The sequence below is a fragment of the Kwoniella botswanensis genome, chromosome 1 (assembly GCF_036426115.1).
Source record: "Kwoniella botswanensis chromosome 1, complete sequence".
Classification (NCBI taxonomy): domain Eukaryota; kingdom Fungi; phylum Basidiomycota; class Tremellomycetes; order Tremellales; family Cryptococcaceae; genus Kwoniella; species Kwoniella botswanensis.
In genome coordinates this window covers 9,255,342-9,281,884 of record NC_088599.1, presented here as the reverse complement: position 1 = coordinate 9,281,884, position 26,543 = coordinate 9,255,342, and the positions used below count along the sequence as shown (strand labels likewise).

General features: G+C 47.4%; 12 protein-coding genes across 12 annotated transcripts; 5 read left to right on the top strand and 7 right to left on the bottom strand.

The window, feature by feature from the left end:
- Positions 1-161: 161 nt before the first annotated feature.
- L199_003497 (uncharacterized protein) lies at positions 162-1,218 on the bottom strand (the record flags this gene model as incomplete). Its single annotated transcript, XM_064889227.1, has 3 exons — positions 162-268; positions 334-1,129; positions 1,186-1,218. The coding sequence occupies 3 exons, from the start codon at positions 1,216-1,218 to the stop codon at positions 162-164; spliced, it is 936 nt and encodes a 311-aa protein (XP_064745299.1).
- Positions 1,219-1,486: 268 nt separating this feature from the next.
- On the top strand, positions 1,487-3,275 carry L199_003496 (uncharacterized protein; the record flags this gene model as incomplete). Its single annotated transcript, XM_064889226.1, has 3 exons — positions 1,487-1,982; positions 2,036-2,248; positions 2,302-3,275. 3 exons carry the CDS (start codon positions 1,487-1,489, stop codon positions 3,273-3,275), a joined length of 1,683 nt encoding a protein of 560 aa, XP_064745298.1.
- Positions 3,276-3,330: 55 nt separating this feature from the next.
- L199_003495 (uncharacterized protein) lies at positions 3,331-4,149 on the bottom strand (the record flags this gene model as incomplete). The annotated part of the gene is made up of 6 exons (XM_064889225.1): positions 3,331-3,353; positions 3,402-3,454; positions 3,511-3,722; positions 3,772-3,850; positions 3,909-3,995; positions 4,055-4,149. 6 exons carry the CDS (start codon positions 4,147-4,149, stop codon positions 3,331-3,333), a joined length of 549 nt encoding a protein of 182 aa, XP_064745297.1.
- A 1,179-nt stretch (positions 4,150-5,328) lies between these two features.
- L199_003494 (uncharacterized protein) lies at positions 5,329-8,509 on the top strand (the record flags this gene model as incomplete). Its single annotated transcript, XM_064889224.1, has 9 exons — positions 5,329-5,619; positions 5,679-6,025; positions 6,079-6,224; positions 6,288-6,357; positions 6,409-6,532; positions 6,587-6,719; positions 6,775-6,927; positions 6,976-7,598; positions 7,658-8,509. 9 exons carry the CDS (start codon positions 5,329-5,331, stop codon positions 8,507-8,509), a joined length of 2,739 nt encoding a protein of 912 aa, XP_064745296.1.
- A 465-nt stretch (positions 8,510-8,974) lies between these two features.
- Positions 8,975-11,437, bottom strand: L199_003493 (uncharacterized protein; the record flags this gene model as incomplete). Its single annotated transcript, XM_064889223.1, has 6 exons — positions 8,975-9,021; positions 9,098-9,808; positions 9,856-9,922; positions 9,975-10,539; positions 10,584-11,241; positions 11,317-11,437. The coding sequence occupies 6 exons, from the start codon at positions 11,435-11,437 to the stop codon at positions 8,975-8,977; spliced, it is 2,169 nt and encodes a 722-aa protein (XP_064745295.1).
- Positions 11,438-12,319: 882 nt separating this feature from the next.
- L199_003492 (uncharacterized protein) lies at positions 12,320-13,353 on the bottom strand (the record flags this gene model as incomplete). Its single annotated transcript, XM_064889222.1, has 5 exons — positions 12,320-12,433; positions 12,481-12,577; positions 12,620-12,777; positions 12,836-12,948; positions 12,993-13,353. The coding sequence occupies 5 exons, from the start codon at positions 13,351-13,353 to the stop codon at positions 12,320-12,322; spliced, it is 843 nt and encodes a 280-aa protein (XP_064745294.1).
- Positions 13,354-13,673: 320 nt separating this feature from the next.
- Positions 13,674-15,381, top strand: L199_003491 (uncharacterized protein; the record flags this gene model as incomplete). The annotated part of the gene is made up of 3 exons (XM_064889221.1): positions 13,674-14,057; positions 14,278-14,424; positions 14,470-15,381. The coding sequence occupies 3 exons, from the start codon at positions 13,674-13,676 to the stop codon at positions 15,379-15,381; spliced, it is 1,443 nt and encodes a 480-aa protein (XP_064745293.1).
- Positions 15,382-15,539: 158 nt separating this feature from the next.
- L199_003490 (uncharacterized protein) lies at positions 15,540-15,862 on the bottom strand (the record flags this gene model as incomplete). Its single annotated transcript, XM_064889220.1, has 2 exons — positions 15,540-15,682; positions 15,742-15,862. The coding sequence occupies 2 exons, from the start codon at positions 15,860-15,862 to the stop codon at positions 15,540-15,542; spliced, it is 264 nt and encodes an 87-aa protein (XP_064745292.1).
- Positions 15,863-16,409: 547 nt separating this feature from the next.
- On the bottom strand, positions 16,410-18,286 carry L199_003489 (uncharacterized protein; the record flags this gene model as incomplete). Its single annotated transcript, XM_064889219.1, has 6 exons — positions 16,410-16,508; positions 16,562-17,123; positions 17,177-17,314; positions 17,356-17,627; positions 17,669-17,970; positions 18,013-18,286. The coding sequence occupies 6 exons, from the start codon at positions 18,284-18,286 to the stop codon at positions 16,410-16,412; spliced, it is 1,647 nt and encodes a 548-aa protein (XP_064745291.1).
- A 383-nt stretch (positions 18,287-18,669) lies between these two features.
- On the top strand, positions 18,670-19,451 carry L199_003488 (uncharacterized protein; the record flags this gene model as incomplete). Its single annotated transcript, XM_064889218.1, has 5 exons — positions 18,670-18,724; positions 18,790-18,911; positions 18,967-19,052; positions 19,124-19,344; positions 19,402-19,451. 5 exons carry the CDS (start codon positions 18,670-18,672, stop codon positions 19,449-19,451), a joined length of 534 nt encoding a protein of 177 aa, XP_064745290.1.
- A 424-nt stretch (positions 19,452-19,875) lies between these two features.
- On the top strand, positions 19,876-21,950 carry L199_003487 (uncharacterized protein; the record flags this gene model as incomplete). The annotated part of the gene is made up of 3 exons (XM_064889217.1): positions 19,876-20,373; positions 20,547-20,875; positions 20,927-21,950. The coding sequence occupies 3 exons, from the start codon at positions 19,876-19,878 to the stop codon at positions 21,948-21,950; spliced, it is 1,851 nt and encodes a 616-aa protein (XP_064745289.1).
- Positions 21,951-22,040: 90 nt separating this feature from the next.
- On the bottom strand, positions 22,041-26,295 carry L199_003486 (uncharacterized protein; the record flags this gene model as incomplete). The annotated part of the gene is made up of 20 exons (XM_064889216.1): positions 22,041-22,433; positions 22,495-22,666; positions 22,712-22,818; positions 22,861-22,947; positions 23,002-23,187; positions 23,249-23,300; positions 23,353-23,600; positions 23,652-23,733; positions 23,805-24,104; positions 24,176-24,288; positions 24,337-24,393; positions 24,459-24,484; positions 24,530-24,659; positions 24,731-24,832; positions 24,928-25,218; positions 25,287-25,450; positions 25,493-25,554; positions 25,625-25,874; positions 25,919-26,032; positions 26,076-26,295. The coding sequence occupies 20 exons, from the start codon at positions 26,293-26,295 to the stop codon at positions 22,041-22,043; spliced, it is 3,156 nt and encodes a 1,051-aa protein (XP_064745288.1).
- Positions 26,296-26,543: the final 248 nt, after the last annotated feature.

The window sequence follows — 26,543 nt, the reverse complement described above, 5'->3', positions numbered from 1 at the left end:
TATCTGCTATCTGGACTTGTAGGGGACAATTGACTTTATCTTTGCTCGATACAGTACACGAAAGCTTTATAATGCATCTAATGATATAACAACAAAACCTGCTTTTTGACATCCTAATATTTGATACAACAGAAATTTTACTAACAAACATGCTTGACGATTTATGCTTTAGCGGGTAATGACGGTCTTAATGGTTTCTTACGCTTCTGTGATTTGTTGCGATCTGTCTTACCAATGTTCATGATAGAATGCAGCGGTGGCATAACCTCTATTACCATGAATTCGTCAGTACTGTCTTCTTCTTGAGGCTCGATCAAGCAGACTCGTACTTACTCTTTTCATAAACGAAATAATTGATAATTTCTTGTGACCCTTTCTCTATGGCTTTCTCAACCATCCTCGTACCTATTTCCACTCTATCACCCAATTTAACTTTCTTGCCATTCTTCAACCCTTCCTTGACAGGTGATGGAGTCGAATGCGAAGGATCCCTCTCTACCAACAGTTTGACCATTTTCAAATCTTTCATGGAAATAGCTATATCCAGAGCGAAAGAATCTTTTATACCTGGATCGGCACCATGTTCAAGTAAGAAAGTCACTAATTCGTAATTTGACGTTAAGATCGCTCGAAATAGTGGATAACCTTTATGTGAATTGGGGGAAGGATGATACTTGTCGAAGAGGTATTTGATTAGAGGATGAATCGGTCGAGAAGGATCAAACGGATCTCGAAATAGACGACGGGGGATTTCAGTACATTGTATGGCGGGAGCAGTCGGTTCAGGCGGTGGTGTAGGTGAGGGCGATCTCGAGATTGATCTATGCCGATGTTTGCCTTTCTCAATCGATGTGGTAGAATTTCGTCGCTTTTTCTCACATGATATGGGAGACTCTATATATCCCCTACGTCGATCCCAGATTTTCCGTATCTCCTCTGCGACGTCGGTGGTACATATTGGATGTCTCAACGATCTTGTAAGAATCTCATTCGCTCCATAAGCAGAGTACAGCCGGAGGAGATAGGTGGAAGCGTAGTATGGAGATGGATGATGGAATATGGAATGAAGCTGGTGATTCGTGCAAGGGAGGAAAGGGTTGAGCGCGAGGTGATGTATATGGTGAAGCAACTACACGACGAAAGTCAGCGATTCCCACAGAAAGATATATGGTAGATACCACTCACTTCTACGGGCAGATCTGTCAGTGTCACTGGCATGTTTTCATTGGATGTGAATGAAATACGAGTAAGTAGATGAGACTGAACGTTCAAAGACCCAGGATGATCATCGAGGCTGGAAAAAACAAGTGAGCGGAGTGTGTGTAGGTGTGTCACGTGACTTGAGCTCGTAAACCAGAAATCGAAGAGATCCACTCTTGAGAGTTCCGACAATTAACGATGATCATCTCATCCCAAAAGAGTATATATATCAACAGACCCCCATCTCACTCGCATCCCTCTACCTGTATTCACCCACCCTACAGCCATGAGGTCTTCAATCAGCAGAGCCAACCTGCCGCGGCAGATAGCCACCTCTTCAAGGAGATCATCCTTGATCCGATCTTCCGCCATTTTACCTTTTCGATCCACAACTCCTGTACCATCTCAACTTCAGACGCGTACCTTCTTTGGCCTATTCAAGAAGAAGGCTACCCCCACAATATCCGAATCTGCACCACCGCTCTTATCCCAAGATGACCTTTTCCATCCATTGTCTCAATCACCATTCCCAGCACTCAGAGAGAAAGCAGATCGGATAAAATCAGTTTCGCTTTGCCCTACCTCATTTGAGAAACATCACGAACGAGTGAGACCCGCTTTCGACTGTCCAGATTGTGGATGGCCGACACACAAAAATCAGGAAAGGTGGGAAGAAGGTAAGGAGGAGCATCGAGAATATTGTGGAAGGCTGAAAGAAGTGAATGAGGATGAACATGATCTAAGGAGTGGTCGAAAGATGGTGGAATTTGAAAATATGCCAGGTAAGTCAGACAATCGAACACGAAATCCATAATCTACTAACCTCTCAATGCAGAGGAACAGCCTTACGAATCGGCAGTCAACTTTGCTTCTTGGGATACACTCTTCTTCACCCGAAATTTCCTTTCGATAGATTCCGATCGATCCGTCCGACATGTTTCCAAGATCCTCACATACCCCATGACCATTGCCGGTGTCTTACATCAGAACGGACCATTCACCTCTGGAAATGGCAGAATCACCAGAGAAGGTCGAAGGAGTATGGCAGGTAAGCTCAATCGTTGGCATGCACTATGCTTCATCGCTAAATTCTCTTCTTAGCTGTCCACTCCATCCTCCACTTGCCGCCGGGTGCCACTGAAGGTACTGTACCCGAGAAGCCTCAACCTCCCTTCCGACTTTTCCTCCTTGGTGCGCGAGCCGAATCCACATTACCACCGCACCTTTGGGCTCAGCTGTGCTGGCTTTTCCCTCGAACCAATTTCAACATCTACTTTATCGGACCTGAAGTTGGTTTACCACTTGTTAGCGCCGAGCAGCGTCAAAAGAAAGAGTACGCTTTCTCAGAAAATGGCGGATGGGGTGTACCAAGCTACACGCTCAACTATAACCAACGTCTCTCACTAACCTCCATACGGGCACCTTACGAACAGATTCACGAACAGTTTGGACCTTTTGACCCTTACACCGATGTATTCTTTGCTTTCTCACCTGGTTTCGGGTTCCCCCATCAACCTCTCTTGGAGAAAATCACAAAAGGTGGTAAAGGTCAAATAACATTCGACCGAGCAGAGGAAGTTAACAAGTCAGAAGCTGGAGCCACCGCTGAGGATGCTGCCAACGCCTATTCACCAGCAGAGGTAGATGGAGGTGAATCAAGAGATGTCCCTTACGCGCCGCCCGAAACGCTCGTCCAGGCTCAGACAACTTGGAGAAGACCATTACAACAGATCTTAGAAACCAAATGTCCATTCTTCTTCACTGCTTTCTCACCTTTGGACTTGCAGCGTGACGTTTCAGCTTTGTTCGGTACCAACCCACCTTCAGCTTCATCCCCTGGTTCACCCGTTCGAGAATTCCCAGATTACGTCGCCCTACCTACAGGTCCTATAGAACCTATCGAGGGAGTCACAGATGAATTTGAATTGGTTTTGACACCTGGTGTCAATCCTTTCGGAAGCTTGAAATGGGAGATTGCAGAATGGGATGTCAGAGTCGGTGTGAAGACGAATTGGGGTACTTGGGGTATAAGAGGAAAGAAATACGATGTTGTCAACGGGAGAGATAGGGCTTAGACTTGACTAGCATGCAGACCACTCATGGTATATATACATATTCATGTTATCATCATCACCAACCCCATGTGCCAGGTCCTACGATCAATTAGCTCTTGCAACCTCGGCTTCATGGACACTACTCACCACCTTTCATCTTCCCTTTGATATTGCTAGTGATCCATCCTCCGTAGAAGTCTCTACCGCACATATTTGTCAGTATTGCGTTCCCGAACTCTTGATGGTTCTTACTAACCCCTGTTGTACTCCAACCTCTTCTTCATCTACAAAGCATCTCCATCTGCCACCTATTTCTGCTTCGCTCTTGCCCGTCGAGGCGTAGAAGCTCAGATAGTCTTTGATCGGTGCAAAATCTGCCGTAGGATTGGGATACGACCATATTCTGTTTTCTATCCCTTTTGAGGAGGATGGGGGATTCAAGGTATGATAGGATGCCTTGCCCTTCCACTGAGTTTCGTCAATTTTAGAACTAGCCGTCACTTGTACATATGCTTACCTCGCAGAAAGTCTGCCTGGTTGTCTTGGTCAGAGGGACCTTCACAGCTGAAGGTGGTAGGTAATATGTGGGCGGATGACTATAACATAGTCTGATGAATGGTCTGCTCCAGCCAGAATGATTGATAAATGGCCTACCTTGTCTCTAAGACTCGATATCCTTCGGTGGAATCAGCTATGATTGTCTCTGCACCTTCCGAAGAGGTCCATATCACCCTCAAACGGCTGTGAGATGTCCTCAACATCAGCCGGAATATGTATACAAGGGTATAGGACATTCTCACTTGGGTGTGCGTTGCAGAGCTGGTGGCCGAGGATATTTCCAAACGTCCTCTTCGGCCTTCCGCGGTGCAAGAGGTACTGACTGGTTCGAAGTCATGTTTCTGATGAGATGGTTCGCTGGCCTGAGAGTTCTGTTGATGGTATGCACACTTGGTAACATCGCTGATGAACAAAGAAACAGACTGAACGAGATACCGTTCCCTGGCGATGTATGTACCGATCGTCATCCCGGCTTTACATAACTGTAGCACGCATGTCTCACAATGATCGGATGTTTGGCAAGTTTATGCACTTTGAGACGCTTTCACTTGACGTCTTCTTCGCTTATAGGTCTCTTTTTCTATTTATGGATCTATCCATCCTCTTGGTAATGACTGACGAATGGGTACTATCCTCATGGACTCTTGGCATCCTCGCATTACACGTAGCCCATGACTGTTATGACGAATGGGGATCCTGTGATAAGTCAACACAGTCCAAGTGGAACCTGATTGCATGTAGCGAAGTCATGCAATACTTTCTTTACAACACTCCCTCGATGGTGACGGCTCTTCTGCAGTATGTACGTGCATGCTTGGATCCTATCATGATATGATGCGAAGTGGGAAGCGATGAGATGTTTGATAGATGCATATTTTTGGTCATGACATGTTTGGATGTCAGGGTTTATATACATACTTCTGTCTTGGCATCCTCCTCTTTCGCAGTTTTACTCTTTCTTTTCTTCCTTTCCCTTTTCATCAACATCATCGGCATCATCGACACCCTTTCCATCCTTCTTCAACTTAACATTTATCTCGCCAGACAACACTCTTATCGGGACTGTTAGACAGACCAGAGATAAAAAATTGTAGCAATAGTTTCAATCAGCAACAACAATCACTTTATTTCCTCGGTGGACCCTTGTTTCATTTCCGTCTGTACGATAACCCTCATCCCCTCAACAATCCCCATCAACCCTACCCCCATTCGTCTTGTTCATCAAACCATCGCACAACCCTTCCAATCAGATTCTTCATCTGCACATCGTTCTACCTCGCAGGCCTCGCCATCACCCCGGACTACTGTATTTCGACAAGCCTCGTCCCGTTTTGTCTAATTGAGCGGCAATCAATTAGACGTCCCATTCTCATTCCCACCCGCTCTTCGACATACCTCCTCACAACTTGCTCTCAAGGTATGATATAATCTACTCGACTCTCTCGACTTCCCAAACTTCGCCATCTACGTAAATTGATCCAATCGAAACCTCGACTTTAGTCAGATACTAGGCATCATGGGATTTCACCCATTTGAAGTCTCGGCCGCCCACTTGGCGTACACCTTCCTAGGAGGGTTCGTCGTGATATTTGGTATGCTGTCCCTTTTTTTGAAGGAGAAGCTTTATATTGGTGAAGCACCCATTGCGACTGTTCTGGGTATCATCATTGGACCACATTGTCTCGGATTATTTGATCCTGCAGGATGGGCAGGTCAGAAGGATGAGATAACGGATGAGATTACACTGGAAGTCACCAGGGTGGTCATTGCTATATCTGTGTTTGCGGTAGGAGTGGAATTGCCAAAAGTGAGTTCGATCCCTGTTTGAAAAGGAGAACAAACCGCTTACCGCTGTTGTACAAATAGGCCTATATGAAGAGACATTGGAGATCCCTGTTCTTCCTACTAGGACCATGCATGGTATGGGGATGGATGGTCTCGGCGCTTCTCATGTGGGGTCTGATCCCAGGTCTCCACTTCCTCGGTGCATTGGTCATCGCAGCAGGAGTAACGCCTACCGATCCTATCTTAGCCCAAGCGGTTGTTGGTGGAAAGTTCGCCGACAAACATGTTCCCACCCATATCCGACACCTTCTTTCAGCTGAGTCAGGAAGTAACGATGGAGCAGCCTTCCCGTTCTTATACATCGCCTTGTACTTGATGCTCGACAAAAGTCCAGGACATGCTGTTGGAGAATGGTTCTACATGACCTGGTAAGTCTGAGCTACTTTTCCTCATATTCTACGCTGACGCTTTTCCCACCCAGGTTGTACGAAATCGTCCTTGGTGTGACAATCGGTATAATTCTTGGTTTCACTGCTCGGAAGTTCATGAAGTTCGCGGAAAGAAAGAGGTTGGTCGACAGACAGTCTTATGTGGCTCAGTATGTCAGTTTAGCTGTTTTGTCAATGGGTAAGTATAATTCAAGTCATCAAACCGCTCAATGACAAATGCTGATATTGTCATGCGGTTCAGGTGGTACCGCACTTCTAGGTAGTGATGATTTGTTATGTGCCTTCGCATGTGGTTGTGCTTTCGCTTGGGAGTAAGTCGGGTTCGATATATTGCAGGCTTGTTGCTAACCGATCGACTGCAGCGGGTACTTCAATAAAGCTACGGAAGATGCTGTGTTCTCGAACGTTATCGATCTGCTTTTCAATTGTGCTGCATTTATCTATATTGGAGCTATTATTCCATTTGGAGAATGGAATACTCCGGATGTAAGTCACATTGCTATGGACGTGAACGCGAAAATACTGACTCTGTGATTTCAGCTCCGTGTATGGCGACTTGTGGTCCTTGCTATTCTGATCTTGATGATTCGTCGTCTGCCAGCCATTGTTGGCCTCTACAAGTTCATCCCAGATATCAAGACTTTCAGAGAAGCTATTTTCACAGGATGGTTCGGTGAGTCAGTGGTGCGAGATATAGTTCTTACGTTACTAACTCAAAAACATGACAGGTCCCATGGGTGTCGGAGCTATTTTCATTTCGACCTTGGCTAGAACGAGTATACCTGAGGGTGATGTTGAGAAGGATACCGCCCAAGTAGAACGTGTGCGCGAAGTCATCGGTCCTATTACAGCGTTCCTGGTTCTCTCTTCGATTGTCACCCGTGAGTTCACCCCCTCCCCCGTCACTGCTCTGCTGATCTCTCAAACAGACGGTCTTTCCATTCCTTTCTTCTCACTGGGTCGACGAGTGCATTCGATCACCTACACTCGATCTCGTGGTCTTTCGATGGATCAGCGGGGCGATGAGCCGGCATGGACTACGCACGCTCGACGTATCTTACCAGGGCAGCAAATCACCATCAATCGTGATGACGATCCCGAAGAAGGTGATATGGGAGTGAGGCGGAGAGATACGCTTCATGATGGATTTAACGGGGAGAAGCTTGGGTCACAAGATAGCGGTGGCAGCTCAAGCTCAAGGACTGTTCCTCACGGCGAAGAAATCGAGATGCGGGAGCAGTATCAGGGTAAATTAGAGCCACAACAGGAAGAACCACATGAAGGCGAGGCCGCAGAGCTGGGTCGACGGCGTTCGACAGATAGCGGAGCGTCCCGGACCAGTCGTCGCTCACGACTCTCTAGGACGAGTAGGAGAAGCTCGGTGGATAGTCGAGGATGTCATGTTGAAGGCACAGACGATGAGCAGGAAGACGAAGAAGCTCGAGGAGACAGGGAGATAGATGACAAAGCAGGAGAGAGGACACCTCCTCTCGCTCAATACCGTGAAGGTCACCATCTTGTGATCGAAAGAAAGAAAAAGGGTAGTGAGGAGGTGCGTCGATTACCTGGCTCACTCAGTCATGCAGGAAATGCTAATCATGGGAAAATTAGGTCGAAGTCGAGGTCATCCGTAATCACTTCAGTGACGATAAGCCAAGCGAAATGGATACCTTTGTCCATCCTCATCGACTCAAGTCCAAAGAATTGGACAAGATGCTTCATATGCTACCGAAATCGCTCGAACATGCCACATCTCACGTCCGAAACGAAGGTAAAGAAGCGGTCGATCGACTTGGTCTTGGTCTTATGCGAGGCGCAAGTACGCCTAGTGTACTGGAAAGTGAGAATCAACTCGAGCAATCGATCTCGGCTCAAGGTAATCAAACTCAAGCTCAAGCTCAACAAAATGTTAACGAGGAAGCTGTATCTGATACTGAAGAAGCCCCATCTTCTGGAAATTACCAATCATACAACAAAATACCAGCAATCAATGTTCATAGCGGAAGCGGAAGCGAGAGCAAGAGCAAACGAAAATCTATCGCCGCCAGGCTCTTCGGAAGGAAGTCCAATGATACCGAAAACATTCCATCAAAAGCAGAAGAAGGTCTGGCTCCTCCTAATCCGACTTTACTTGTCCCACCATCGAAATCTGATATCTCTAGACCGGTCCCCATAGTGAGCTCCCCTGAACCGATCGATGAAGGATCGCGCAGTGGCTCGTTCGGGGTACCCTTGACAAGGACTATGTCGGCGTCAAGAAGTCCAGCTATCCGCTTCGCACCTGACGTTGAACCTTCCTCTGAGACTGCTCCGACGATCAATAATTATGGTGCAAACGCCCCGGGATTCAAGAAAAACCCTAATCTCGCGATGTTCAGATCTGCTTCCATACAATCGACAGGATCCAACAAAGGTGGTGAAGGTCCGAGTGTATCGTTTGTGGAACCGGACAAGCAGCGGTAATGAATTATCAGGGTGTTATGAATTTATGTACGATCTATGCATCGATCTTATGTACTCATGTACTCGAAATTGGAGCGTTATACTGTACAATACGACTCCAGATTTGAACTTGCCATGACTTCGTTTGACCAAAGCATAGATCTGTAATGACTTACTCCATAGTACCCAGATCTCACTTGATTGTTTAACTATGACCGACAGTCCGCCAATGTGAATTGATACCTACCGCCGGCAATTCGTATGTATATACGGAGGTTGATCGCAGCACATCTTACAAGTTTTATTTCCGATGCATGCGTGTATTTGATTCAACAAAGACTTATACCCAAAATTTCAAGATGATAGAAAAGAATTGTGATGCTATTAAACAAACAACTGATACGTGTACGTGTTGCAGAAAGGGGGTATCTAATGCAAGGATATATGAAACAAAAGAGGTAAGCGTGCAAGAGGAGGGTTCGACTTTTAAGATTCCAATTTATCCCATTCAGCCATGAGCAAAGATCCAACCGCTATAATGTGTGTAGTATATCAGTAAGTATATCACGGTATCTCTAACACAGCTTGAGTAGATGAAAAAAAACTTACTAGGTTCAACCTCTGTTCCATCTCTTGAGACCTTGACCTCACGATCCGCATTCCATGGATTTCGCAAGTGACGAGTCTTGTTGAATGGAATAGGTCCAACTTTGACCCATTCAATTCGGAAGACATGACCTCGACTCTCTTCCACAAACTCATCATGAGCTTCTTCCTCCTCTCTTTCAGCCTTTTCGTCAGGAGTCAACACGGTATCCTTCCTGAGAACACCTTGATCATCAAGAGTAGGTTGACGTTCCGAACCACCGAGATGTTCTTGATGATCAGCTTGCCCTTCATCGTTGATTGGTACAGGAGGGAAATAATCATGTTGAAGGGCCTTGGGATCGAGGGTTTGAGCTCTGAATTCTGGTGCTGATTGGATTGATTTATTATCGTGATGAGGCTTATTGCGTATGTCAGACGGGTCAGTCCTTCGCCATCCCACGGCATGTTCCAATTTGGCTTCTTCATTTGGCGTGATTTCGCCGGGAGAGGAGCTCGCGAGATGACTCTGTGAAGGAGTGAGGAAAAAGGGAGGACGTGATTCCCCTCCGTCGTTATTTGTTGTTAATTTACGAGTCATGGAGGCACCGGTCGATTGTTTTTTCGCTCTTTCTTTATCGATTGGTTCGATCATCTTGGCATAACCGAAGAATTCACCAGATCGATTCGCACCAAAAATGAGAAAGACCTCTGGGGACGTCCGAAATGCCTGATCTATAACATACACAAATTAGCCATGCTCGTTCTGCTGAGAGACTCACCTAGTATAGGCTCGTTGTGACGTTGAGTTTTCCATGTACCAGTTTGAACGGATTCCTCCAGCTCAGCCTACCTGACCGTCAGCTGTTAGAACATATGATTTCTCAAACACAGAACTTACTGTTGTCAGACTTTTCAAGATGAACACACGTTTTGGGAAGTGTCGAGCGAGGAAGCTTGAGTTGGTACTGGCGAAACTACCACTAGACTGATGCTTGTTAAGAGCATTTCCTTCTTTGATGATACTATCTCGACGACGACCTTCACCTTCAGGAGGATGTTCCAACGCTGCTGGGCTGGGAGGAACAGAGTTGGCAGAACTGACAGAAGCGGTACTCGTTTGTCGTGGCAATTTGGGCTCTTGATCCTTGACCCAACCTCGATGCATTCCAGTACCCCGTTGAGCTCCCACACCAGACCTCAAATCATCATCTTTTCGTCTAACCCGACATAACATCCTGGGACATCTATTATCCCATGGTCGTAAAGACTTCCCGTTGAAGAACGCTACAGCCCTATCGAGGTCTGCTTGCGAGGAGAGATTGACAAAAGCGCAGGATGAGCGTGATATGAGAAAGATGGAAGAAGGACCTCGCCAAGGCTCAGAGTCAGCTTCTGAGTCGTTGACAGTGGGTATCGTATTATTGAAGTATCGCCATAACTCCTCATGAGATGTGTTGGAGGGACTACAGCATTAGCAAGATAATATTCTTCGTATTCATGCACTCACACGTTGCCCACCCACATCACCCAGTCAGACCTTCTAGCCGGTGCTTGAGGATGGTAAGCCTTTCTTTCTCTCTCCTTCTCCTGTAACGCGGCGTCTTTAGGGTTTCGAGGAGGACCACTCCAGGACTGACGGGAGTTTCTCCGGAGGGGAGGTGACTGAGACCACTCATTAGTAAGAGGAGGTCGGATTGTCTCCATCGTAGGCTGTTGTTGTTGGTATGGCGTGTAAAAGCCAAAAGTGGAAGGCATTGAAGGACTAGTCCAAGCAGAAGGTGGTCCACTATAAGAAGCGCGATAGAATCCTCTGTAATCTCCAGCAGAGCCATGTCTAGAGTGAGGAGGAGGTGGTGGTCCAGGTGGTGGTGGACGAAAGGGAGTGGAAGACATAGCAGGGCTGATCGGTGGGCTAGTCCAGATCCCAAACGGTTGAGCTGGATTGATGGGTGAAGGGGCGTGGCCATCTGGATATGGCGAGTACGAGTATGCGGGATACTGAAAGGGTCGTGGAGGTGGGTAGAAGTTGTGACTGAAAGGCTGATAAGGTTGCTCCTCCGGAGGAGGTTGATAAGGATTATAGGGTGATTGAGGTGAATCAATTTGCAGATTCTGTAACTGGTTCTGCAGATCAGGATCCACATCATCTTGCGTCCGGGCAGATGCTGAGGTGGGTCAATCAGCATATGCAATTGGAGATTTATCCACGCGACAATGAATGTAAGACCGACGATACTCACGGTGCATCCCTTCGGCAGAGTAGTGATCGCCCATCATCATGTCACCACCACCTTCCGACTGTCTTCCAGACTGATAAGGAGGGTAATTCGGTGGAGGTCGATCCGTGCTGTAGGGGTTCATGTTGTGATGACCTCTGTCAGATGGTCGAACCGGCACGACCAAGGATGATGTATGACGACGATGGTGGTATGGGAGATATGAAGTTGAGTGAAGGATCGAAGAAAGAGGGTCTTCCACCCTATGAGGGATGTGGTATGAGATAGTATGATATGAGTGAAAAAGGTGCGAAACGGTGAAAGAAGGGTCATCGGAGTGCACTTGTCCGAGTATCATCATCGTCATACAACACATACAACCATGCGACCCTCAAACATATTCATGCTGACAATGACACTGACACTGATACTGATTCCATGCATGAGAACAGCAGACGAGGGCCAGCATCATATGATGAGTGATACATGTAAATGCAACATGCCAGTACTGGGAGGCATTCTCATACACCCATACGCTCTTTGGCGGCTGATGGTGGTTGATCGATTCTTTGTATCGTTAGTCCCGCTCTACTTCCTCATGTTGTCCTGACTGACTGAGGCAAATGTTTTTGACCTTTACATCCCAACGATCTTGGAAATATCAATTTTTTCGCTTCCTCGTGATAGACATTCGGCGAAGATCGACCGGAAGCGGACCCAGTTGATGGATGGAATGGGTTTGTGAATTTGATAGGAACGAATAGTGCGTGATAATCAAACCTATCTCCAGAGCAGCGTACGAATGGACAAAACATGAATGAAGGTCAAACAGCAGAATACCCTCTTCAACAGTGCACCTGAAAGATTCGGCGAAAGAGGAAACGAAAGCTATGAAACGTCGACGTGTCAGACATGAGGTTGAATCCGATGCCTGTTCAAGACCACTCCAGCTTATGGGTGATCTGAACGGGATCAGAGATTTGTAGCTCTAAACATAAGGAAGATGACATATCTCAGAATCTACAAATTATGACGATAATTTGGACGTTTTGTCCATGAAAGGAGACGGAGGTCGGGATGTAAGTGGAGTAGGGGCAGAGTCGGTATCGGGAACAGCGAAATGGAATCGAAGACGATGAAGCTGTATGGTAATCAGCGCTGTTCACGGTATACAGGGATTGGACTTACGATAGGAAGCTTGGGAAATAGCACGAATACCAAAGCGGCGAAGTTGAGAACGAAAAGTATATAGTCGTATTTCGTGTAATGCGTTGATATCAAAAACCTGGACATCGTAAGCCAGAGACCATCTCTCTCGGTGACTCACAATCCTATTGGGACACTGGTCAAGAATTTCTTCGCCGGTGTATACTGCGCTCCATAATCGATTTGCTCCCAAAGCGTTAAATCGTCATATGCGCCGGCAGAAGTCATTGTTGATTCGAATGGGACACCTGTGGCGTGATGGAACATGAGAAAAGAAACCTGTTTGCAAGCTTGTTAGCTTTGGTCGCACGGATAGTTGGTATTGATATCCACTCACAGACATGTAACCGAGGTTGACGATTGTCCAACTGACATCTTGTGTCATCCCAGGAATAGCGTCGATCAACATCTTAGCGAGCAATATAAGAAGAGGATGCATAACCCAAGCACCTATCACCATGTCAGCTTAAGCATGGATATACTGGTTGGCATACCTGGAGCATTGACCCATTCAGCATTCTCATTGTTACCGACACCCAATCTATCCACGACATTGTCAGGGTCATCGCCACCAACCTCGGTCACCGTAACCAGACTGCTACTTCTGGCTCGACCTTGGGGTTTACGGAAACTTGGACTTGAGGAATGGTGTTGATTCGAGTTCCCAGAGGCATGTTGACTTCTTGACATGTTATTCGAAGATTGGGAGCGGAATACGGTTGCACGAGAGGGTTTGAGGGGAGAAAGCGTGTCGAGGTGATCCAAGGCGGAATCCTCGGGGATGGGTTGTGAGACTGACCTTGACCTTGAAGGCGAGTGAGGCGGGGCTGTGAGCGTGACCGAGGGGGGAGCCATGGTGCGAGAAGAGATGGAATGTGAGACGGAACTGGGTGTATGTAGATCAGATGAATGATGATATCCACTGATAAATATCCAAATATCCAAACAACGCATCAGTGAGTCTTACTCGAGAAGGGATGAGACCACGCTCGCGGTTACAACGCCTACGCCCTTATCAATGCGAAGTGAAAGCCACGTCACTCACCTGTACGCACGTGGCCGGGCTATCACGCCCTCCTCAAGGACAAATGAAAAGTTGGAAACTTGAGATATAACCTCATGACCATAATATATCAACATACATGTATGACCCTCAGCGTTCGATCATCAATCCCATGTCCACCATCTGCAGGTCATGCCGGTCTCTGGCGTTCTCCAAGCGGGGTTTCGCTGCAGCAGCTACCCCTCGTCCAGCTCGTAATCCGAAAACAATTGCCAACAAACGAACCCCCTTGCCCAGATTAGGTCGACAAGCTCCCGAGCAGGAAAGCTTAGCGGTGCTTATCCAAAGGCTAGCTAGGCTGAAATCAGAGAACAGACGTCCCAGACCCGAAGCATATGTCGCTATACTCAGAGCGGCCGGAGATTTCTCACTCAGTCGTACAGCACCAGGTGAAGAATCGGAGAATCTAGGATGGCAAGTTGCTCAAGCGGCTTGGGAAGATGCCAAAGCAGGAAATGTAGAACTCGGCCCAGAAGGGGTGGAAGCTTTCTTGAGGGTGAGTACACAATAGGCATGAACTCTTGCTGATTCTGTAGTTCTCTGTCATATATCCTCATCTTCTTCAATCGTTCTTGCTATATACGGATTCGAAACTTGCCGGAAGCTATCAAGGTCTTGCTCGAGCAGCTACTGTCAACGGGAATCTAGAACATCTCATATACGTCATCAACGACATGTTTGTCAAAGGTATAGCTGTTCCTCTGCACATGGTTAAGACCGCAATTCGTCTGGCATGCGAATGGGGATGTCCTCGTCTGGCTTTACAGATCGCAGAGAAGATAGAGAATGATTCGGCTGTCGGTGTGAGATTGGATCAAAGTGCATGGGTGGATATATTGATAGCTAGTGCGGACGCTCATTATGTAAGTCAGAAATCTGAAGAACCCCGCTGAATTGATACATTGTAGCTTTCCGGTGCCGAAACCGCTTGGTACAGAGTCAAATCCAGCTATACAGCCGATGAAGGCCTTATCTTATCATTGCTCAATGCGGCTGGACGATGGGGAAGACCGGATTTCGCATCAACCATCCTTGAATCTTTACCTGTTGCCCCTCAGGAACAGCACCTCGCTCCGTTGTTAGAGGCATTCTGCAATGCTGGGGAAGTGCCTAATGCCTTCCAGGTGCTGGTATCTATTCGCGACGCTGGTCTTACACCTACGATGGCTACCGTTCAACCGATCGTTTCAGTTTTATCAAATGCAGAGGTGATAGACCAAGCATTTTACGGATTAGAAGACATGTACAAATCAGGACAGCCGATCGACATCACAGCATTGAACGCTCTAATCGATGCTTCGGCTCGACTTGGCGATCTCCAAAGGGCTCGAGCAACCCAAACAGCGGCTACGGATCTTGGTCTGACACCCAATGTGGATACTTTCAACCTAGTACTGTCTTGCTGTATAAGTGCGCAGCATCGACCACTCGGTGATGCGATACTGAACGAAATGTCTGCGCAATCTTTATCGCCCAACGCTACGACTTACGAAAATATGATCAACCTCTGCCTTACCCGACCAACTTATGAAGATGCTTTCTATTACCTTGAAAAAGCGAAAGCTGATGGATTCAAACCTTCATATGCGATTTATAATTCTCTCATCCGCAAATGTATCACTACCAATGATTCTCGATGGCGATTAGTGGTGGATGAGATGAAGTCTGTTGGATACCGTTTGGATAATGAGTTGCACGAGTTCATCAACTCGGGCGGGAAGCCACGACGAGCTGAGGAGAAAGGTAGACGAAGATCAGACGAGTCGAAGAGGAGTAATGGTAAAGGAAAGCAGCGGTACGATAAGAAAGAAGGAGAATAGATCAAAGACAGACAGAAGAAGTATTTTAACGCTGTATACTTGTCAGTGTAGTTTAGTACATAGATGACATGCTTTGATGTCGATGTGATGAAGTAACTTGCTGGTAAGAGGCACGGGCGGGCTATTGCTACAAGTGCATAGGACTATAAGATACATATTTACTCTAGATCGGCGACAGCGGCATCTACTTCATCTTCTTGCTTGAGAGCCGAAACGTCCTTGTTGGATGATCGGGTGTAACCTTCGGAATCGTCGAGCACTTCTCCACCACCAATAGTGTCTTTGAGACCCTCAACTTCCTCTGCGACCCAACTATCGATCAGCATAATCCATGAAGAAAGGGCAAATACGATCGCTTACCTTTGGAAATTCTGCCAGTAGCCTCACTCTCCTCGGCTGCTCGGTCCTCGGCAGCGACATTGAGGTTAGTCTCAGGGACGTTGGCATCGGCAGTAGATACGAAAGCTTCGTCAGATGACATCTTGTTGAATTTGTAATGATTGGAGTATTTATTTAAAAAGGTGGGATGAGTTGTTTGCTTGTTTGTTTATTTGGTTCGTGCTGAAAGAAGAAGTGGGAAACACTCGATTTCAATTCCCTCTTTATATATATGTTAATTCCTTTCATGATGACGCACATCTTCAATGATGAGATATGTTATGACGCAAAGTTAATTCATTTATCGACCAGAGATGTCAACATCGGGAATGTCTGACTGCAAGTCGTACTGAATCGAAGTCATGATCAGCCGGCCACCGTAATTCACTCGATCGATCAACAAATCTTGTTAATGATCGGATCGACGATAAACAGGGAGTTCTTATAGTGACTCGTGCCTGAATCGGTTGAGAACATTACTTTTTTTACGAGAGAACCTGATTGAGATCGCGAGTAGCGTGTACCACTACTGTAAGATTGTATGCATCCAATATATGTACGCTAAATACAAAATGGAATCGAATCTACCCTATGCAAAGTATGATAATGATTGTTAAAATGATGTACAAGAGATTTGTGTTGCATCATGATCATTTTTGAGATTTCTTGATCAGACGCTGCTTCTCCGCTTTAGGCATCTTGTTCTTCCGTTTCTCTCGATTTTCCTCTTTGAGAGCCTTCTTACGCTCCTGTTCAATGGAATGAATCAGTACTTGCTGACGTTGATGACCGAATAACTCACCTTTTTAGCATCTTTGTCTTCATGACGGAAACCCCGTGGTTTGTGAGGTTGATCATCCTGTGCTTCATCTTCTGATCCCGACTCCTCCTCTGTTTGTTCATCCTCAAATCGTACTGCCTTGACTTCTTTCGGCCCCGTCTCCTCCGCCTTGTCCGCCAGCTTCAATCCAGTAATTCCAGCATAGATCAGATCGTCTCCACCTCCACGTTTCAATAAATCTACATCCCGTTCAGGATCGTACACTTCTGCTAAAGTTCTGGGAATATAAGATGACAAGAAGACGGCATCATCAGTCTTGTTTGATGGCTGGCTCAGCCACTCGGTGATGATAGCGGCAAGCTTATTATCCCCATCGGGACTCAATTCTTCCTCGTGGCTGAGCCCGATATTCTCAGTGACTGTAAATTCCCATGCTCGTCGAAGCCCTAGACACTTGACTCCACGACGTCCAAAGAATTCCTCCACATTTTGCAGATCGGCTCGGAGGAAGTCGAAAGCTTTAGGATGATCATGCTCAACTGATTGGGATACATCGATAATCCACAAATGTCCTTCATGCAGTCTATCGCGCAGATCAGCTTTGCTGAAAAGTACACACTTGTAGAGACCACTCACAATATATTGTACTCGCTCAAATCTGCATGTACTAGGTGACAATGCTGGTACATCCGCCTGACAGCTATGACAAGCTCGGCATATAAAAAGTCTAAACGATCCGCTTCGATCTCCGCATCTTTCAAACGAGGAGACGCACTAAATGGGTCAGTTTGAGTCAAAAATGGTCTGAGACTCACTTATCTCCGTCACCCAAAAACTCCATTACCAATACGTTCTCCTTGCAGTCGAAAACTTTCGGTGCACGTATACCACCTTGAACCAACCGTCGTAAATTTCGTAACTCCTTTTCAGCCCATACCCTAACCATCTTTCTTGGATTCTTCGACGAGGTATATTCTCCCTTGAAACGTTGCTCTCCGATAATATAATTCGATCTCGATTTGAAGATGAGAATTGATGTTCTGTAGATCTTCACAGCGACTCCAGGCAGAGCATAATATACATTTGCCTGAACCATCAGCACTGTTTCTTATGAGTGCTGTCACTCACCTCTTTTCCGGTGCTCACACATCGTTCGATCTTTCCTATTATATTACGATTGACAAGCCCGGCCAAAACCAATCGCGTTCTAGCATCCAGGACTTGATCCTGAGTAGCACGATCGCTCTTATCTTTCTCCTGTTTCTCATGGGCGATTTTCGGATTCATGGCGACTCCAACTCCAGCGAGCGGATTGCTCTTGGCGGTCTTAGATGATGACGGCTGAGAAGGAGCGTTACGAGCAGGTAGAGGAGCATTCCCCGTAGTTGCAGCGTGTTGCTGCCTCACTCGGTTATACTGTTTGGTGAAATCTACCAAGATCAGCCTGACTGTACTTCCCTAGATGGACTCACCTCCATTTGCCAATTCCCAATCCTCATCATCGACGTCCCAATCACCCGCTTCGTCTCCTTCCAAATCAACTTCATTGTCTAATCCTATATCTTGTTCGGACTGCTCATCGGATAGGTCATCGAACGGTAGTCCTTCTTCCGACTCTTCCTCGATACTAGACCCGCTCGCGTCCGACCGGGCATCATCAAATTGGTGGGTCACTTGAACATCCGCGTAAGGAGCAGCATCCTGATTCCGCTGATCGATGTAGCCCTGACTTGACCTCCTAGACATGGTGGATGCTGTTTATGGTGAGTACTGGTGATACTGTTGGTACTGGCGATACTTGGTGGTGGTCGATGATGTTATTTTTGAATTTTATGCCAGTGTACTCTGAGTGGCAAATTAACAGTTCGAGGTCATGTGGAGGTCACGTGTTATGCTGCTGCTTCAAAGATATTATGTAATCACAGGGTCGGGAAAGTAGGGCAGTAGTACGTCATAGTTGTCTGTGCTTGCAACTTGCATCAATCAGGTGGACAGGTGGACAACCAATAACAAGAACGCATCCTCCATCCTCATTCGCTCATTCACATTCCTGTTTCCCCATCTCTCACCCATATCCATATACAACAACAACCTCTCAACCCACAACTTAACAACAAAGCACAACCAACATGTCTCCATTACCAGAAATCCTCTTCGACGTGGCAAGAAACCCATTCTTGGCAGGTAAGTCCATCTCCTCTAGTCCCCGTGGATCCATGCTGAAACCTTCGCCCTTCTGCGCCTCTCAGTGGGTCTTCCCATTGGTCTCGGAATGGCCAGTGGCTTCGCTACCGGCCAATCTTCCAGAAGCAATTGGTTCAAGAACATGACTCCTCCTCCTGGCAACCCTCCCAAGGAGGTCTTCGGTCCTGTGAGTCTACTCATCGAGAGTGATATGTGCCTGCCGTCGCTAATCTCATCCCAAGGTCTGGACCATTCTTTACGGTCTCATGGGTTACGCTTCCCATCTCACCGTTCGAGCCTTCGACAGTGCAGTCACTCCCTCCGGAACGTAAGTCATGACACCCCCTGCAAGGTTTCCCTCTGCCTGCGAAGGGGATGAGCTGACCCTGTGTTGCTCAGCGCTCAAGCCGATCAAGCCCTTCAGCTCTATTATGGTCAACTACTGTTGAATTTGCTCTGGACACCAACCTACTTTGTCTTCAAGCAAAAAGAACTTGCCCTTGGTAACATACTTGCCTTGTTCGGAACAGTCACCGCGATGACTGTCAAGATGCACAACCTTTACACTCCGTTCAGTACTACCTGGTTCTTGGCCCCTTACTGTGCTTGGCTCGGTTATGGTGAGTGTAAAAATTGCTTTTAGCTGCTCTGGTCATCATGCTGATGCTTTTTAACAGCCACCTACCTCAACGCTGGCTACGTTTTCCTCAACCGGGACAGGAAATAAGGATTGATGATGGTATATGTTTGAAATTCAAGTAGCGATTATAGCAACGATATGCAGCGTAGTGAATGTATTGAATTGCGTTCGGACAAATGACCGTACATAATCTGCTTGCATGGTCCGCCCTGCATAACTTTCTGGCAAGCGTTGTCGACCGTTATGAGGAAAGATCATGATGATGATGATGATGGTGGTGGTGAGGGTCTGGTGGTGTTGGGTGAATTGACAACTACAAGATCCAAAAACACGCGTTGAATGGTTGAATGAAACTTTGCTGTTTTGATTGACCAGAAGACATTTATCATCATTCAGACAACCACATAATAAGCTATCATCACTACAAGCTGATGCTGCACGAGACTTCATCCTCATATTCATCGGCATCATAAGCAGATAGCTCTGCACGACAAGCTCTGTGCTACCTGTGATGTCTCGGTCAACCTTTGATCCTCACGCAAATTATCCCCCTTCACCTCCTCCTTCTCGGTCAAGACGTCCGCCTCCTCTTCGCGTCAATACTCACAGCACCGTTCCCTCCGGATCATCTATCAGATCAGCTGGTCATTCTCCCGTCAAGCCCGGCTTCTCATACAACCTCCCCACCTCTATTGAATCGCCCAGTCATCCACAAAATCGTGCTCGTCCTGGTGGTTTGGCCGCGTTGAATGGTGACGTCCCAGCTCGGGTCCGGTCTCCTCCTGTCACTCCTGGATCTAGAGCTCACTCTCGAACGGGTCAGTGGTCGCGCCGAGGATCAAATGAGTCGAACTTGCCGCCAGCTGTGTTGCGTCAAGGTTCTGAACAGGCCCCTTCGAGGACTCGTAAAGACAGCGGAGTTCAAAGTCCACCATTAGCAAGTGTGTATTCCGGTAGAGAAGGGATTAGTTATCACAGAGTAGAGGGAGTCAGGAGTCCCAACCCAGCTGTGAGTGTACTACATCGTGACGATAGCTGATCATGTAGGATTTACAACTCTTCGCCCATCACTGTCGTTTGTTCTACTTTTCTCCGACCCCACCTGAAGAGTCCTCCTCATACATATCGTCAACGCTAGCTTCGCTCCCACCTTCACATCGCGCTGCCTACACACGTCTCCAGTCATCACTCAGATCGCTCGCACATCTTCATCATCTACGTCTTCGTATATCTTCATTCCACGCGCTCATATCCAGTACGGTATCATCTGCATCGCTATCTCCGCTATCCCGTCAAGACCTGGTCAGTCCTCGTGCTCGATCAGAGAGGAGTGAGAAAGCCAAGAAATTCATATCTACTTGGTGTACAAGCAAGACAGGAGGAGTTGAACCGTTCTTTAGGGGGCTTTGGGGGGCTTTGCGTGCTCAGAGTCGAGGAGGAGTTGGTCGTGGTGGGGGTGGTTCTACAAGGGTAGTCTGGGAGATAGACGATGCTGTATTTCTGGAGTCAGGGTGAGTGCGTCTAGTCTTGTATACTACTCAATCAAGCTGACCATAGTCCAGCGGCAACGAATTCATGCATGAAGCCGTGACCTTCATCAAAGGTGTGCTTGGCTTCGAAGACCAACCACTTACTTCTCCTCCTAAACTCCGTCGAATAAGAACTTTACCTAGGTCATATTCTGAATCTCGGTCGAGACCCCCACCTCGACCTTCACCTCATGAAGCACCTGTAGGGTACGATAGTCAAGAAGAACTGGCTGCTTCGCCGCCGAACCGCTCCCGCTCCCGCTCGTCGGATTCTCGTTCAAGAGCTATCTCAGATCCTTTCACCGATGCTCGACCCAATCGACGTGGGCCTGCGCCTCCCCCACCTCCATCCCGCAGACATCCCTCTACTTCAGCGACTCTCACTTCGAAAACCATACCTAATCCGCTGCAACGGGGGTCATCTGATGACATGGTCCCTTCTCCAAATCCCGAATCTCCTTTGCTTGTTCATGACCCGGAGGTTGAAATCTCTGCAAACGGTCAGATTCGACCTTCAGTACCACCCCGCATATCGGAAGATCGAGTGCATCTCCTTGGTCGTCGAACGATGAGCGATACTAGCGACCAAGGTTCTGGCGGCTTCGCTCAACCTGCTGTGCAACCTCTCGAAGAAGATGATGAGGACGAACCAACTGAAGATGATATCGCTGCCGAGGAAACTGATCTCAACAAACCTCGCTTTAGATTATGGATATTCCCTGCTCACATATCTGATCAAGAATCGGAACATCTACAGAGTCTTTTCCCTCGATTTATCGGCGCGAAAGGTGATGTTCGGTTCCCCTTTGTCAGACCCGGACATGGAGCGAAGGCAATGGAGGAAGCAAGGTGGGACGCCATAGCTGTAGGTAACATTGATGACACCGAGCCCAAGGTTGTCCGTGTACCTAAAGTAGAAATTGAAGATGAAGAAGGGGTAGTGAGATGTGGGACAGGGAGAATGTGGGTTGGATGTGATCCGAGAAGACCTGGATGGCAGGGAAGCAAATGGTTTCGTTTCAAGAGATGGTGGCGAAGGTTGTTTGGAATGGGTTAGTGTCATCCGTTAGTGTTATAAACTTGTACCATGAACGAGTCCAACTATATACATGTACAAAATTGCATGAATTGTTGTTGCTTTTGTTGACTATGTACGGGTTCTCTTTGCGTCATCATTGTCATCATGCTCTGACTTCCTCTTCTCCCCGCCGGTATTTTGTTTCGCGTTAGCCAAGTTTTCTTCCCTCTGTTTGTTTTTGGCAGCGACGAGTGCCCTGAAGTCACTTTGTCCTTGGGCGGCTACTCCGGAACCATCTTTCACAGCAGATACAGTCGAAGCGGCGGCAGCTACTGCAGTCGGACGAGGTTTTGCGATGACCTTGGCCTTTCTAGTAGCTCGAGGGGCGAAAGAGGTGGATGAGATCGGGGCAGCCGCGGGGGCTGTAGAAACGCCAGTGGATCGATTTCTTTGGGTGGAGAAATGGACCTCCTTGCCCTCGAAGACAAGTGGTTCTGAGCGAAGCAGGAGTTTACCAACGTCCTGAAGTTTAGATCCGATCAGTCTCACTCAACGTGGGGGCGAGGTTCGAGCTTGCACTCACTTGGGACAGCTCGAGCTCCGCTACAGCCTCTTGGGTTTTCGCGAACAGCTCCAGCCTTCTAACTGGGACTATCTTTTCTAGCCATTGTTGCAGTAAACCTTCTTGTGTATTCTCAGGTAAACCGGACAGGGTTACCAACCTATCCCTTCTTTCCGCAGCTTGATCAGGTTTACTGAGATACAATCAGCAACGTCGTTGTTCGGAGCTGAGTACTTACCGATCTTTGCCTTTTTTATTGCCATGGTTGGGGTCGCTGATTTGCACTTTCAAAATTTTCCTATGATAAGGAGTACCATCGAGTGACAAACATGCATTTGCTTCTGCCTGATAGACTTAGCGCCAGATCTTGCAGTAATGTACACTCACTTCTGAAGACAACTCCACAAAAGCGAAACCCTTACAGACTTTCTTGACCGGATCCCAACCAAGCTTGAGATGGCGAATCGTACCGCGCTAAAACTCGCATAAGTAACCACGGTCGAGAAGCAAAGCAACAGACGATCTCACATCTCTTAGCAAACCTCTTACATCTGACTCGGTAGTTTTGTCGTTGAGTCCACCCACGAACAATGTGGAGTTATTGGCATCACTGCGTTGCGTTCTGACTGAAGGATCCGAAATGAGTACATTCATACCAAAACCTTCCGGAGAGGCTTTGTATCCATGTAAGAGGAGGGCCTCTTGTGCTGCAGCCTTCAGCAGGAAAAAAGTCAACTTCGATCATCGACGGGTGACACCAAAGACGGAGACATACAGGAGTTTCCATGGTTATATAGCAGAACCTTCGGTTGCTTGCGTATTTCCGACTTGGCCAACGGGTTTGTAAGATGCGTCCATACTGCTTGATCAGCATGTGACAATTCGAGGATACAACTTACCTGACCAAATAGTTGTCGCAATGCCGCATCATCCATTTCGGGAGCGAAGTTCGTTACAAACAGGGTCGAACGCCATAACATGGAGACCGAGATCACTGCATCATCGATCTTCCTGCGGTCCTTCTGTAGTGCATGGGGTACCGCATCCACATCTGTGAACTCTACCAGAGCAGCATCGAACATGCTCTCATCGTCCGTAAGAATTGTTGTTTCTCGAACGTCTCCGCACTATTCATATTAGCTTGACGGTCCTGGAAAGCTGGACCTGCTGAAACTCACGTCTGAAAAAAGGGAATTGATGCGATCACGCGAAGTCCCTTTTGGTAATCCACTCAGTAGGATGGTGGTGTGTTCGCGATCACTAGTTACACAAAGTCACCGTCATCAGCATACTATGTAGTTGGTACAACACGTCTACGATAAAGCGCATACCGCTTGTGATGCCCTTCAGGCTCTTTGGCCGTATCAGCTGCATTCATGGCTTCCACTACCACGGTAGATTGCAAGACTGGTTGGACAGTTGCCACGGCGTCATCGGTCGACATGATATATTTTTGGGTCTCCAATGCAGCCTTCTCTCTACGCTTCGACAGTTTTTCTTGTTCTCTCTCTATTTTCGTTCTCGCATCAAGTAGGGAGTCCAGTGTCCCATGCACATGTTCGAACTGTATTAGAGCATCGTATACTGCCTCCGGCCAATCGAGATCAGAGCGCTGGATTGCCTTGAAAAAGCTTGAACGAGCAAGGTCAAGCTGCCCACGTCGACTACTTGATCAGCTTCATCGATGGTATTATGCGCTTACCTTAGGATGTCAGTATGTAGTAGAACCATTTGATACGAAGAGGATCGAGCTTTGTTCGGCTTTTCTACTACCGCCAAAGCTTGTTCGATATATGCAGGAGCACGGTGTTCGGCCTATATCTATGGTCAGCAGCATATCGAAACCCATGCCTAGTTACGTACCCAAGACAGTAAAAATTTCTCCAACTTAAGGCTTGTATCACCGCTCTTGTTGACTGACTGGTCAGCAGGGTACCTCACACATTCTGCTCACCTTGGGAAACTAGGTCCATTCCTCTCAGTACCGTTGACAGAACCGGATGTGATGAGGCTGAGACAGTCATATCAGTGGCGTCGCTCAACTTGTCTTACTCACATTCGATGTCTTCTGGTGGTGCCAGTCGATTTTCGTATGCTGCTTTACCGACGAATACAGTTACCAGATCCGAGGTTCGACCATCAGGTGTAGTCAAAAGCCCAAGAGCAAGAGATTTTTCGAATATAGCCTCGATAGCAGCAGAGTCGGAACCGTTTTGTTCCTGGATCATTAGCTCTTATTACTCATGCCATAACTTACCTCGCTCAGTAGTGCGTTGATCCAAGTGTCACCATTTTGGGGGCAGGCCCTGGTGGCCCGTATCCTAAGTCGACCAGCGGAGTCTCTGGGAAGGGTTTCGGCCTATCTGTCAGCTGTGTTTCTTTCCTCTGAGAACTCACCGCCCATCCTCCGTATTTGGCCCAGATTGCCGCTTCAGCATCTTTGTAGGCCCTAACAGCCTCGCCAGCGACCTGGATCTGCTGATGTATGGCAGCCATCTCGTCGGAACCTTCTTCATCTCGCTTCCTCCCTCCTTGCCCTTTAGACTGATGCCTATAGCTCCTCAGCGATTCTTCAGCAGCATCTAGTGCGGCTTGGGACTGCCTGCAAGCGAGAGAATAACGTGATACCGCTCGCTCATAAACACTTTGAGTGAGCTGCTGATCGGGCTGGGGTCCTTTCCCACGAGCATTGTTTCTTGCCCGTGGGTCAGATTCCCATGAAGCGTACTCCAGAAGGATCGCTATCTGGGCATTCAACTCGGTGGTATAGGCCTGTGAGAGGTCAGCTGGGCGCCAGCTGTATACAAACTCACCAGTTGCTCTTCAAAATCACTTCTTGTCTTGCCATATCGCTTCTCACTCAGCTTCATCTTGGCGGCTCGGCTACTTTCGGTTGATTCTACCATTCGGATCTCATATTCTTCTGGACAATACTGCGAGCAGAAGTTGGAATAGGCACTCGAGGTTTGATCGATATCTACCTCATCTCAGCTTATTCCCGTCCAAGTGCGAAACTTACTAGTATGAGGTATCTCCACACGATCCGCAAACATGGTGTGTATCATCTCCAATTGCGTCTGCCTGAGAGTCGCATACGAATCAGCGACATCGAATCGAGATAATGATATCATGTACGAGCGGATGCGCTCACTTGTTCGATGCGTTGTACAACAACCCTAATTCCCATTGTAACCATATTTGCCATATTTCTTCACTTTGATCCAAGAGCCCTTCCCCTCTTTGATACAACGCCTTTATCATGTTTCTAGTGGTATCCTCACTGAGGAACTCGGTGACATCTGAATCGACAGTGGTCGTTGTGTTGTTGGCAGCGTCTTCCGGCACTCCAGCATGAAAGCAGGATAGCACGAATTGTATATGGCGAGTCAGGACAGCAGCAGCTACCGCACATTAGCATGGGTGATCTGACGGTCCCAGCACTCACAGATGTAATCCTGTTCGGCCTGATCGAACTTCTCCAAGATCTCCACGAATGCATCTAAGGATAGCGGTCGCTGACAGGAAGGTATTTTGAGATCGAAATACAATAGCCATGTCGCTGTGCAGAGATCAGCAAGCCTGATAAAACGCAGCAAACTCACCTTCGTCAAGCATAACCAGGGAGGAAAGCCTGTCATAGGCATCGAGGATCTCAGCCGTCATGCTGAGACGGAACATGAGTCGTATCTGTCTACGTATCAATAAAACATTATCGGGATGATCTCCCAATTCGACGAGCACCTGACTGAGGTCCGTCAAAGCGATCTCTGTTACTTCGTCGGACGCGCCAGACGACCGGGGATCTGACGTTGCCTCTGCCATGTTGACCGTGATGCTATGATGCTATGATTCAGAGATATGGCTGTATGATGAGGACCGAAGGAAGATGACGCTTGAAATAGTGACAGGGGTAGAGGTATGTATGTTGTACGTTGTGCGTATCATATGATGTCACGTGACTTGTGGGTTGATGCGTATATATTCGTGTTTGGGGGGGGGGGGAGGGGGGTATTTGATATATGTATACTAGAAGACTTGGTTCGACAGCATGCATGCACATGTATGTATAT